General features: G+C 40.5%; 1 protein-coding gene across 1 annotated transcript in view; it reads right to left on the reverse strand.

The window, feature by feature from the left end:
- LOC136115730 (small conductance calcium-activated potassium channel protein 2-like) overlaps window positions 1–14203 on the reverse strand; it is an 89758-nt gene that overhangs the window by 15783 nt on the left and 59772 nt on the right. Inside the window, 1 exon segment of the mRNA XM_065861936.1 lies at window positions 13126–13253. Coding sequence (XP_065718008.1) covers window positions 13126–13253 — 128 coding nt within the window.

Here is a 14203-nt window from a genome sequence, read left to right on the forward strand (position 1 = left end):
CATTTATTATCAGGTGAAAAAGATTAAGCCCTATAGTCAATGATAATCAGATACAATGAGGATATGCTCAGTTACAAAATGTCAGAGGTCCTGATGGGCAAGACTTTATTGCACCTACATTATATTGGTGGCTGGGTGCAGCAATTTTAACAGCATATGTTGAACCTGGCAATTTAGTATCATCCTTTGGAAACTGGTGTACAATGGAAAAAGGTATTCATTTGGTGCAGCAGATGGGGATGGCTCGTGCTTTGGTTTTGGGATCCAATCCAAACAGTGTAGCATTAACTAGAAGTGTCAAAACACAGGATTTGAGAGGAGCGCCTGCCTCACTAAAACCCTTGATTATACCAGTAGTGAGAACTGTCCTAGTATTACTGTAAAATATTGGGGCATGGTTTGGCATGGAGGGATTAGAGAAATACCAAATAAGGTACAGCACGCACTCTGGTTATTTCCCGTATCAATCACAGCAAAACAGTTAGAGGCCTTTTTGGGACTTCTAGGGTATTGGAGAACTTTTATCCCACATATGGTGGTATTAATGCACCCTCTGCAGAAATTATAATAACTAGGAAGAAGGTTGTTTGGAAATGGACCAAGCAACAACAAGAAGCCTTTGATGCCCACAAAAATGCTTTGATTGAGCATGCGTGATTATATACTCCTAGGCAAGAATATCCTTTTAAATTAGAAGAAACAATCCTAGATGATATAGTATCAGGCGGCTGATATGAAAAATCAGAAGAAACCTGTAGGATTTTGGTCCAAGGCATTACAAGGCTCTTTTGTATATTACACCCCAATAAGAAAAATGTGGGAAATTATGGCGGGTCCATGGATTCCCTGACGGAGGGCATGGGAACAGAAATTAGCCTTGAAGATATTAAGGCCTACCCGTGAGAAAGATGGGAGTAAAGGAGTATCTGGAGATATTAAGGTGTACCCGTGATAGAGAAGGGAGTAGAAGAGTAACATTGACGATAGCAAAATTAGCCAATGCGATGTTACTGCTGTACCTTGTAACCAATAGTGAAGAGACACAGGAACTGGTAAAACTGTATAAAAATGCACTTGTAGCAATACATGGCATCTACTACTTTCATCCTGGAAGAACTTGGACCGTGTAGTTTGTCCATCTCAACCGCGACATGTGGCGACCTTAATGTGATCCTGCATGAAGAAGGATCCCGCATGAAGAAGAGACAGCGGTGAAGCTGTGACAGCCAAAGATGAGCTGGGGAGATGGAGCCTGATGCAGCTGATAGAGCAGCAGGGGGGAGCTGCCAAAGATCCAGATCCTTGAAAAGACACCAACGCCAAGAGTAGGTGAGCTACCGGGAACATGGGAGGGAAGCTCTCTAAAGAAGAGGGTATTATATTATCTACATGGAAGTTGCTTCTGAAGAAGCAGGGTATTAGCTTTATGGAACTGACTTTACAAAGGACGCTACTATGGGGCAAAGCACTACCCTAAGATCCAAAGAAACAACTGAACTGTTAACAACATGGCACTTGTTGCTAGAGACTTTGAGAGGATTAAAAGAGCAAAGGAAACAGGCAGAGACAGTGGAGGGGGGTGGCTTCCGTGGGCTAGATTTGGAAAAAAAAAAAAGACAAAAAACAACAACAACAAAAAAGTGCACTGTTCCGAACACCCCTGTTATTAATGATTCTCCAGCACCGTTCAAGTCCATGTTATCTAATGACTTAGATGAGGATGAGGAAAAGTTAAAAGTTAAAGGAGTATGTGTACATGTTGCCCCGAGAGCAGATAAAATCGATGAAAGACTCAAGCAAAATTAGACCTATGCAATGTAAAATCATTTAGGATGGAACGATGTGTATTCGTTGAAAGGGGAGGGTATGCCCCAACTCTTGGAAGAGACACTAACTGGCACACCACAATTACAGATGCGATTAGTTTCTGAAGTCCCGAGGCAGTCAGCAGACCTTGCATATTAAGCTATGATAGAGGTGCCTGAAACCAACAAAGCAGCCAAATCATTTACAACTATTAATCAGGGTCCCAATGAGAATTACTTGCAATTTATTGACCATCTTCAAGAGGCCATCAATAAGCAGGTTGAAAACCTAGAAGCTAAGGATGCACTAGTGTTGAAATTAGCAGTAGAGAATGCTAATGTTAAATATCAGTGTGTTATCTGTGAGTTTCACAGTATATATTACATACTTCTGTGTATTGCCTCTCTGATAATCAAGCAGCTTGTCAGGAATGTGAGTTAATCATTTTACTGGTTGTTGTTGTAGTTGTTTCTTTGTGGTATTGATTGTGTAAGTGCGCTGTAAAAACCTCCCCACTTTTCCCACTCGTGCTGCAAGCAGCTCTGTACTTCCTCCACCTCCCTCCCTCTTCTCATCTTTTTTTACTTACAAGATGTGTGGAGGGGTTTCTGTTAGATGGAGATTTGTTACTGAACCAACCAGGAATTTCAAGGCCAACTCAAATGCTGAAAACAGGACCTGCTGTGGGAGAGAAGCATTTCTAAAATAACAAGGCCTCAACATGACGTAAATCAACGGACCTATCATCAGTAAGACTCCAGCGCGTGGACAGCTCATGAACATAGATGATATCTAATCAGTGAATGCATGCTTGGAGCGTGGACGCGTGATCAGAGAATAGTTGCATATATAAGGAGGCTTGTTTCTGTAATAAATGGCTTTGTGTGATTCACATTTAATCAGAATGCTGAGTCCTTTATCGTTCCAACAAATGGTGACCCCGACATGATACTCTGAATGGCATCTCACTACGATTGGGGAAAAGCCTGGAGTGGCCCAGCCAGAAGCAGTTCAGCTGGACTGAAGACTGGACAGAGGCATACGGATGCCCCGGGGATAAATTCATCAATGGATCACCGGAAAAGGTGAGCGGCTGGGAGCAGGAGGAGGGAAGAGTGAAGTTATGGAGCGAAACATATTTTCTAAAGAACAAGCCGTAGTTAAGCTCCTCCTGCATATTCTCTCTGTGAGAGGACTTAAATAGGAAGAAAGTAACATACGTAGACTGTTAAATTGGTGTAGAATTAATGGCTACCCGGGAGAAACTGAGAAGGCTTTTAAACGTTAACTTTGGGAGGATAAAGGGCAGAAATTATGGGATAAGTTCAGTAATTGAGATAAAGAAGCTAAATCATTAGCAACTACATAGAAACTTATAATTACCACCTTAAAAGATCTTAAGGCTGAATGGTCTGCTGCTGCTGGAGTTTTTGTAGTTTTGCAGCCTGATAAGAATCCAGAAAGTCACTGTGAAGTTCACCCGGTTCGTGTCTTTGATACCCTCCCTACTCCATCCCCTGCTGTGCCTTCGGCACCCCCGATAGTTCAGCAGCCTGAGGAGGGGGGAGGAAAAATGCTGAGCGGGTGTCCTCCTACACTATTACCCAACCCTGATGAGAATAGCAAGTCCAAAGGATTGGAATCAGACAACTTGCCCAAAGAACCTGTGAAAGCTGAGAATGCTAAAGTCATAAACAAGTGTACTCTCAGTCCTTTTACCAATCTGTATCTGCCTTTACCACCTTTTAACCCTCCAACATCCATGAGAGAGCAGAAGGAGTCGCCGGATAAGAACTGGACAACAGAACTGTGTGAAAGATCAGATCAGCTACTAGCGAGTGAATCCAACAGTCAGCAATGCAGTCATGCTGATCATGTCGGGAAAGGGGATGTGCCTGGGAACTCAGGTTATACGAATAATTATGATGCTAGAAAGTATTGGCGAGAATGTGCACTGTTCCGAACCCCCCTGTTACTAATGATTCTCCAGCACCATTCAAGTCTGTGTTACCTGATGACTTGGAAGAGGATGAAGATTTGTAGCATTTTCTTGAAAAGTTAAGGGAGTATGTGTACGAGTTGCCCCGAGATCAGATAAAAACCATGAAAGATTCAAGCAAAATTAGACCTATGCAATGTAACAGCTATAGATCATTTAGGACGGAACGATGGGGACTTCTTGAAAGGGACAGGTATCCCCCATCTCTTGGAGGAGACACTAACTGGCACATCACAATTACAGGCGCGATTAGTTTCTGAAATCCTGAGGCAGTCAGCAGACCTTGCATATCAAGCTATGATAGAGGTGCCTGAAACCAACAAAGAAGCCAAATTATTTGCAACTATTAATCAGGGTCCCAATGAGAATTACATGCAATTTATTGACCACCTTCAAGAGGCCATCAATAAGCAGGTTGAAAACTTAGAAGCTAAGGAAGCACTGGTGTTGAAATTCGCAATAGAGAATGCTAATGTTTGCTATCAACATGTTATTTGCAAGTTTTACAGTACATATTATGTGCTCCTGTGTATTGCCTCTCTGAAAATCAAGCAGCTTGTCAGGAATGTGAGTTAATTGTTTTCATAGTTGTTTTTAAGTGCACCGTAAAACCTCCCCACTTTTCCCATTCACGCTGCAAGCAGCCCTGTGCTTCCTTCCCTCCCTCCCTCTTCTCATGGTTTTTACTTGCAAGATGGGGTCAGAAATTATTGTTTTCAGTTGTGTTCCTAAAAAATCGGTATTGGGAGGTGTTTTAAAACATAACAAAGCACTCGGAATTATGAGGAAGGAAGATCTTGTTAAATATTGAAATCAGTGTTGGTTGCTGTATAAGTTAAATGATTGGGAAAACTGGCCGGAGAATAGAATCTTGAAGTATAGCACCTTGTCGCAATTAATATTGTTTTTAAGGACAGAGGAGCAGGAGAAAATAAATCTCTACAAGAAATTATTAAATCATTTCAGACAGTTTTACAGGTGGAACGGTTTGAATTTCAACAAGCTGAGAGAGAGTTAACTGATAACACACAGGTCAGAAAACATGTTAAAGTCTGTAAGATGCTTTCCTTATTAACCTGTTCTCTTTGTGGGTATCTGTTTAAGCATGTTGCAGTTTTGGTAGGTCTTTCTTATATGGTACGATAAGTTCACAGACTTAAATCATGAGAATCCGTTGACTCAAAATGTGCATTTTGTGATAATACAGAAGATCATGAGTAATTTAGTTCTTTACCGCATGAATGTGATGGTAAAATTTTGTGTGTAGTAGCTGTTATTTTTCTTTCTAGCATGCTAGCTTTATTCCAGTATCCAGACTTGCGCAACTCTGTGATAGGCTGTGTCTCATCTCAGTGTGCTGGATTTGGCTCTTTTGTATGCACACCATGTAAAGAATCCTGGTTTTGGGATAACAGTTGTAGCACCCCAGATGAGACAATAATAAAAACCTTGCCGGGTCCAGCTTGCTGTGGCGGCGGGGGGGCAGGTGCCGGTTGAGCTCCAGCGCGCACTGACCTGTTTTATCAGGGAGACCCAGCGGTACCTCTGCCTGGCTGAGCAGTAAGCAGCCCAAAGGTGCAATGCAAAAATTGAGATATTGTTTTGAATAAGTGTAACTCTGATCTATCTCCGTATTTGAACTTGGTATTTGGTTTTCATATCTGAGCTCAGTATTTTAATTTGCATATATATATATTTGGTAGCAAAAGAATTTTGTTTGGGTGATAATTACAAAATGGGAACCAGTTCTACTGCTAAAATTTCACTGCTAAAATTCCACCTTGCTCCCCCTTAGGATGCATCATTACACATTAGAGTAATTGCTTACATTGTTATCTAGTAATTTTGACAACAGAAAAGAATTTAAATTGTTAAACTCTGCTTTGCATTGAAAAAAAAAACAAAAATAAAAACAAAAAAAAAAACACCAAAGAAAACAAAAACAAACAAACCACCTAAATGCTATGATGGATGTGAAATTGGTATTGTATGAGATTGTATTTGGGGGCTGCTGGAATGTGAACTGGTTTGGATTGAGGAAAATGAAATAATGGATTGATGTTTAATATACTTTATTTTGACATCTGTAAATTGTGAAAGGTAAATGGGGCTGAGGAATGTAACAACTGTTGAGTTAATTGGAATTGTGTATAAAACTCAGCTCATTGTAACTGAGGAGGTTGCCAGAGCCTCCCACTTTGTACCAGCGATTACGCCAGCTGCGTGGCCTTGGCTATATCTGAACTGCAGCAAGAAGAGAAAGAAAAAAAAAAATGGAAAAACCTGTTTTCCCGCTGCTAAGCAGAGAAAGGGGGGCTTTACTCCCCCCGCTTTGTCTTTTTTTTCCTGGAGTATTGTCATCCATCCTTGTTGTGGCACTGTGTTGCTTCTCGGCTTTGAATCAGGGATTGTTGGTGATGTTTCTTTTTGCTTCTGTCTTGTCTCCTACGTTTTGGCACATCTGGGGAGAGAGCTCATCATTTTACCTCCTTGCTGAAGTCAGTCTTTTCACACTGGTCAGCTTTTGGGGGTCAGAGTGTTCAGTGCTTCTCTGGGTCAGACTGGTACTAATTTGGGTGTGGAGTGGAGCCAGGCTAGTTTGATGTGGAGTTTGAACTGATTTGTTTTCATGCTGGGCTGGAGATCCTGCCATCTCAGATGGGGGCGAGAGGGAGGTTTTATTCCCCCTCCCCGCCCACCCACAGCAATGTCAGCAATGTTACTGCTAGAGAACTGTAATACTGCATCAAGGAGTCTGAGGGTGAAATTTAAAGGCATTATCAGTGGGTCCATAGTTCTAATGAAGCTGGGAAATTAAAGCAAAATTTATTTTGTTTTTAATGGACTTATTCTGTGGTAACTGGTTGTAAGAGACTTCTTAGTAAATTCACCATGCTAGTTTTTGAAGTCATGGGAGAGAATGAAAGAAAGGCCGTTTTTTGAGACCAATGGAATGCCAAATTTGGAACAAAGTTTTACCGTATGAATTCTTGTATTTGCCAGAAAGCCCTATACCTCTCTTGGGTCAAGATTTGTTAAGTAAATTGTAAGCTCAAATAATGTTTTCTGAGAATTCTGTTCAGTTGCATGTCCTACAAGAAGCTGCTTGGATGGTGCAGATCTGCTTGCTGCAAGTGAGAAATCTCCAAGGAAATTTCAAATGCTGTATTTCCACCAGTATTAACAGCCAATGTTTCGATAAAGCAAACACTACACTGATAGAACTGAAACAGGACTTCGATCCGGTAAGGGAAAACAATATCCAATACATATGACAACCAAAATGCAGTTAGAGACTTTGATGAACAAATTTATGACAACTTTACAGGCTGACTGCATTCGATTGGACTTGCAGATTTCTCTATTTAGAGCTACAACATAGAAACATCCTGTGGCTATTGTGGGACAGTATGATGTGATTGCTAACAGACTGATATACCGATTGTTACTCTGATCAAAAAAATGCAGGGAATGAATTTAAGTTTTAAGAGGCCATGATCCTTTTGTAATATATGTACCATTTGTGAAATCTAATTTTGATTTTTTTTTTAATTTGCAATCTATGTCCTTGTAAGTTGCACTAGCTGTTTTTCTTAACAGTATAGCTTTTGGCATGCCTAAATGTAAATTGCTGCAGAACCTGCATGTCTTTCATATTAGGTCACAGACCATACTTTCATTTGGTCTGATTCCATATGCTTGCACAGTTTCTGTTGAAGGTTCAGGGAAGTCTCATAAAGCTGTAGTGGTCTGGTGTGAAGATAACAACTGACATAATTCTATAAAAATTATTGAAAGTTCAGCCCAATTATTAGTAGAACCTGGCGCAGCTTTACATTACTTAGAGCTTTTTAAGGAGGAACCTCTAAATTTGATTTGTGATTCTGAGTATGTAGTCAAGGTCCAACGCATGCATTTGATTCTGAATTATTTTTTAAAAAACAAAAAGGGGGGAGAAGTAGGGGAAACACCACAAAACCAATTGTCAAAAGCATTGTATGTGATGAATCACTTATATCTAAGTGGTACAGCCCAAATTCCCCCTGTGATGAAACACTTTGCAAGTATGACCCAAAAACATGCTAAATCAGAAAGAACCAACATTAGTTATGGTCAAATCACTAGTTAATGGTCAATGGGAAGGGCCACATCAATTGATAACCTGAGGGAGAGGCTATGCTTGTGTCTTTACAGATCAAGGGCCACAATGATTGCTGGTGCAAAATGTGAAACCTGTGTTATCTTCCTGACGATGATTGCTGCAGCTGCTGCGTTTTGGATGCCTGCACAGACAAAGACTAACATGTGGATTACTTTAGCCAACATGACTCTCCAGGACTCTATATGCCTAGCTATGTCATCTTCGGAAAACCCGTTCCACACATGCTTGGTTGGCATCCCCCTTGATGACTACAGGAGCATCACACCACTGTTTCAAAATAGTAGTCGGTGCAGAGGCATTTCAACCAAGTCTAATAATACCAACATGGCACTTTGGATTAATTGCCTCCCGGAAGCAGATATTGAACCACAGGAACTGGAATTGCTGGGATCTGTGCCTATGGACGCTTGTATCCAGCTGCTTTGTGAAAAGTGTCAGAACAATATGCTAAAGCATGAATGGATAAAACTGCAAAATGTCGATGCTACCCTTGATGACTACAGAAATGAAACTCGTTGGTGCAATGCCTTGCAGAAGAATCCAAGGAGTGTTGTTAACAATGAGGGACAGCGACCCCGAAAACTCCTGTATGGTGTATTCTTGATCTGCGGAGACAGAGCCTGGCCAGGAATTCCTTCTAATGCTGTTGGAGGACCGTGTAGTTTGGGACTATTAACTCTCTTAATGCCCAATGTATCCATAATAGTAGATCACAGAAGAGCAACATGGGAAAAAAACTTTTTGCATATATATAAGTCAAAATGTGATGATAATGTACATCTTTGTGGATCAGGATTAAGGGTTTTAGGATCTCTTGTATCTGGTGTTGGCACAGCTAAAGCTTTAAATAGTTTAGAAAAATTAGGATGCTGGTTAGCTAAGCAAACTAACAGAACTTCTAAGGCTTTAAGTGGACTTCTGTTAGATGTAGATTCTGTAAGACATGCTACACTGCAGAATAGAGCTGCAATAGACTTTTCGTTATTAGCTCAAGGACATGGGTGTGAAGATTTTGATGGTATGTGCTGTATGAACTTGTCAGATCATTCTGAGTCAATTCATAAAGTATACAATTATTGAAAGAGGGAGTACAAAAGTTACAAGTTGATGATGAATGGGATTGGTAAAATAAATTGTTTAGTGGCTGGGGGCTTTCAGGGTGGTTGTTATCAGTAGTGAAAACAGGACTGATCGTTCTGACGATCATTGTGGTTGTGTTACTAATGTTGCCATGCATGATTTCTCTACTGCAAAGGGCCCTGCAGTGGACAATGAAGGCAATTTTTTTAGCACAAATACAAAAAGGGGAAATCATGGGAAACTACAACAGGTCCGTGGATTCCCTGACGGAGGGCATGGGAACAGAAATTAGCCTTGAAGATATGAAGGCCTACCCATGAGAAAGTTGGCAGTAAAGGAGTATCTGGAGATATTAAGGTGTACCTGTGAGAGAGAAGGGAGTAGAAGAGTAACATGGATGATAGAAAAATTAGCCAATGAGATGTTACTGCTGTACCTTGTAACCAATAGTGAAGAGACACATGAATTGGTAAAACTGTATCAAAATGCACTTGTGGCAATAAATGACATCTACTACTTTCATCCTGGAAGAACTTGGTCTATGTTGTTTGTCCATTTCCACCGCGACAGAAAAACAAATTTAGCTGTAGTTTGGGCACTACAAGAAACTGAAACACAGGCCAAGGTAGCGTGACTATACATACAGCCATACCTATTCATGGGTGGGTTACTGATGATTCCATTAGGGCTCATGCAGAGGTAACTAAGGCAGCTATACATTGGAAATGGAAACATTATTTACAGCAACAATTTCTACCAGGAAAACCACATGTGTGCTGATTCGACTGAAAACAAGTTAATTTTCTTTCATGCAGTTAGAAACCTTTCTTTTTCGTAGCTAGCACAGTTGTTGTTTGGATTTAGTTTGAGAACAAGAAGATAACACCCAGGGACAGAGTTAATGTTTTTAACTGCTGTTGTTTTGGAGCCAAGGCCTCTGAGCTCTCTGCCCACATGTGAGAGGCAGCTAGAAAGTGGGGCATAGATGGGGCAGACCTTGACTGACATTCAGACTGATCAATAAGAATATTCCATGCCATTAGCATCACACTTCATATCTGAGGAGAGTCAGATCTTCTGGCTAGCTTGGAGCTGGGATGGAGACCTGTTCTGGGGAGTTCTGTTCGGGACTTTCTTTAGTTCAGCCTTTTGCCATCCTGCCATTTTGCTGAGGCCTCTGGGCCTTTCTGCCTTTTTCTCTCTTCTCTGTCCGGGATCGTCTGTTCGGGACCAGGGTGATCTCTTCCCAGGACTGGCTGCTCAGTGTGGATGGAGTTTGTGAGGAATTGCATTGAGTATCTTTTATTTTATATTCTATTTCTATTTTATATATATCAGTAGTAGTAGTGTAAATTACTGTTATTTTGTTATTTTATTAAACTGTGTTTATCTCAGTCCATGAGTTTCTCCCTTCCCTTTTGATTCTCTCCCCTATTCAGGATGGGAGGGGGACTGGGGTGAGCAAGCAGCTATTATGGTTATATTGCTAACTCGTGTTAAACCACAACAACGTAACCACTCCACACACCACCCTTCTAGGAACTGTATCATTTAATCATATGTTCACACTAGGGAAAACTCTTCCCCTAGGAGATATCTGTACCTCTCCTGTGGAAGAGGCTCCCCCTTATGACGAGTTAATACAAGAGCACAAAAAAGATGCCTAGCTTACCGATGGAAGTACACCACCTCCAGCACAAAACATGGTGAGGATTTAAATTCTTCCAGATGGTATCTCTCCCAAAATATTAACTATAGAGGAAATGGAATTGCTTACACTGGCAGATTGCATGGCAGGACCATAACCTATCAGTCTAGACATGAAGTTTCAAATAATAACTCCTGAGAACACTATATGGTTCTGTACCCCAACTTCTCCTCTTATTTTGCATCCTCTACTGATACCAGATTCTTGAATTCTTATATTTCAGGTATCTTTGACGAATACCTGTGCCTTGTCTAGAGGAGATAGCATTGGAAAAGTGTTATTGCTGTCACAAACCCATCATCAAATTGAAGTTCAATCTGAAAAGGCACAAGCCATAGCTCTCCAATCTGTGTGGTCAATTACCCCTCACCAGGTTATTAAACCCAGAGTAATATTAGCTGAAGGACCTGGAGCAATGGCATTTGTATTACTGGAAGGTGATGACACTCCAGTTTTCCTCCTGTATCACAGGTTGGCTCGTTGTGTTTTGTAGTCTTGTACTGCAAGCACATGCCCTGGATACATTTCCACAAGATTAACATGTAAATACTTAGATTTGCTTAGATAACATAGGCCTGTGATAGCCTTAGAGGCATCTTATCAAACATGCTTGAGATTCCTGCCCTGCTATGAGGAAGATCAAAGCACAGTGGAAAACTACACCTGTGTGAATCCCTAATACACGGGCAAAACCAGCAGGTTCAGTAATTTACTAGCAAGGACCAAGCTCTGCAGTGCCTGCGTTCCCGCTTACGTGCTCCTGCCTGGGTGTTGCTTCGGAGATCCCCTGGTTCATGAGTTAACAGAAATAAATTTACTCTTTGCACTTCATCCGTGGTTTTGTGTTTGTTCCTGTGTCCTGCCCATGTCAGCTCACACAAAATAAATAGCAAGGTTAAAATGTTATGGAGTAACCTTTGGAATCAGGGATTCAAGTCCAGCAAAGGACATACTGTACATGCCACCTTCTACCCCACAACCCCTGCCACTCCTCTCATCCTCCCAATCCTTTAAGATAAGTAAGATGACAGAACTGATAAAAAAAACCCTTTTTATCTACCCAAAAAAGCCTCAGCTTTTGTGGATGCTATTGCCTTAGGTTTTTTTAAAAGAGCACAGTAACATTTAACCTTGAAAGGACATTTTAAATTAAGGTTTGTAGAATTGTTCATATCTTCAAAGCTTAGCTACCTAGTTCTTTACAACATTGCTATGAGACAAAGAGCTAATGACTGTTATACTCAGTTTACTAATAGGAAAGTTAATAACCTAGCCTTCCTTTTATGCAAGATAGGAATCTTTTTCAGGACTGTAGGTGTGTCAGCTGGATGCCGCCCCCAGCTCTCCTCACAGCCTGGGTCACACAGAGACCCATACTTTGCAATTATCAAAAAATGAGTTCAAAATTTACCTTAAACAATCTACATCTCCCCAGTATGTCATGGAAAATCCATTTCACAGGTCATACAAAAGGCTGCCACAGGCTTGATAGACATCTCAAATAGAACAGACAAATAGCAGCATGGGTCATGGATGTTCCTTACGATGAGTCTGTGGCTGCTGGGGACAAAAGTCTTTTTATTTCTCCCATGTAGTCCAAGGAAGAGTAAGTGAACCACTGTACACTTTTAGCTGGCTGTGACTTGGAAAACTCTTACAAACACTCCCAACAATTCTGCATTACCCTATGCTGCACATAACCAGAGGATTTTATTTTCTAAATAGGTACTACAGTAAAACCTGATCTTTGTCTTACTCTGAAAGAGAAAATTCATACTCAATAGCACAATACTAGGGAGAGAGTGCATGTGTGAGGGAAGGAGAGTGTGTGCAAGAGAAGAAGAGCATGCAGAGGAAGAACATGTGCAAGAGAAAGGAGAGAGGGAAAGCACGGGAGTGAGCAAGGGAGCAAGAAAGCAAAAGAGAAACCAAGAGATAGAAAGCGAGAGCAATAAAGGAGTGACAATGAGGGAAGGGGGGGAGAGGTGTGCAAGAGAGGAAAAAAGAGAAAGAAAGAGTGAGGAGGGGGGATAGAGGGGGAGAAAGAGGGAGAAAGCAAAAGGAGCAAAAAGGCAGGACAATAAAGAATGAGACAGAATGAGAAAGGAGACAGAGAAAGAAAGGGATATTGAGACAGAAAAACAGAGAGAGGGAGAGGGAGAGAGAGAAAACAAGAAAACAAGAAAGAGAACGTGAAAGAGAATGAGAGTTAAAGAGAGCGAGAGGGGAAATGAGAGAAATAGGAAGAGATACAGAAAGGGAATGAGAGAAAATGAGGCAGAATGAGAACAAGAAAGAGAATGAGGAAGATAATGAGAGTGTAGGAGAGAGAGTGTTTGAACAGGAAAAACAAAGTAAAATTGTACTTACTGATGAATAGCTTGCAAGAATTTTCGTTGATGCTTCCTTACTTTTGCATGGTCTATCTTTTTAACCAGCTTTGTACTTTTATAAATTAACCATGTTTCCCTGAGTACATTGGCTGCTGCATTTTTCACCTGTTTTATAAAAGAAAAACACCAGGTTGACAATAATATCATTATGTTCTCTTTTATCTTTTCTGATATAAAGTCTTTCTAAAGCACTTAAAACTGCTTAACTGTGGGAAATGGGTACATGAAGAAGCTGAATCTGCTTCTCCCTTTTGAAAAGAGTTAGGTACATTTGTTGTTTATGACAATATAAATTACAGAGAAGGATTATTAATTTCTTATCTGTATGGCAATTAACTAGATATATTTTAGAGCACCATAAAATTTCTCTCTTTCCTGTCTCATTATTACCTTTGTTTCTCTTAGCAATTTAACAGTCTTATACATTTTCAGAGATGTTAGAAAACAGGTTTTTGTTTGTTTTGTTTTGTTTATATTTTTCCTTATTCTGGTTTCTTTCTTACCATTCTTAGAGGAGATGAAAAGACAACTTGTCAATAAATGTAGCCAGTGTTCTATTTCATGAGTGCTTTGAATTTTTTTTTAAATTAGGCTTTCTATAAGACATTAAACATAAGAATACTACATTTCCTTCCTAGGCCCTCCAGTATTCCCAAGAATACTTGAAAGCAATAGACAAAGAATTTCAATACAATGTTGATTAATGACAGAATTACTAGGCTACTTGCAAAGGCAAATAGTTCTTGTTATTGATCTGTATTTTCTCTCCCTCTGGCTTTATATCATGCCAGTCACTGCAGTTGTCAGAGCTAACCCAGTGTATAGGAAAAGGCATTTTAGGAATGCTATGCAGTAGGTCTTCCCAGCAGGAGCTCACAACCTTGAAACCATAAAAGCATCAGAGAACCTTAGTCTTGACTTAAGTGGAAGCAGAATCAGATTTGAGAGACTTCTTCAAGATCTCTAGTCCTTGCATTTCTACAAGATCTGGCTATCTTCAGGCTTTAGTATCTGTGTAATGGGTTTGTGATCTTAGGTACATCTTAGATTTGGTT

This window comes from Patagioenas fasciata, chromosome W, assembly GCF_037038585.1.
Source record: "Patagioenas fasciata isolate bPatFas1 chromosome W, bPatFas1.hap1, whole genome shotgun sequence".
Taxonomy (NCBI): Eukaryota; Metazoa; Chordata; class Aves; order Columbiformes; family Columbidae; genus Patagioenas; species Patagioenas fasciata.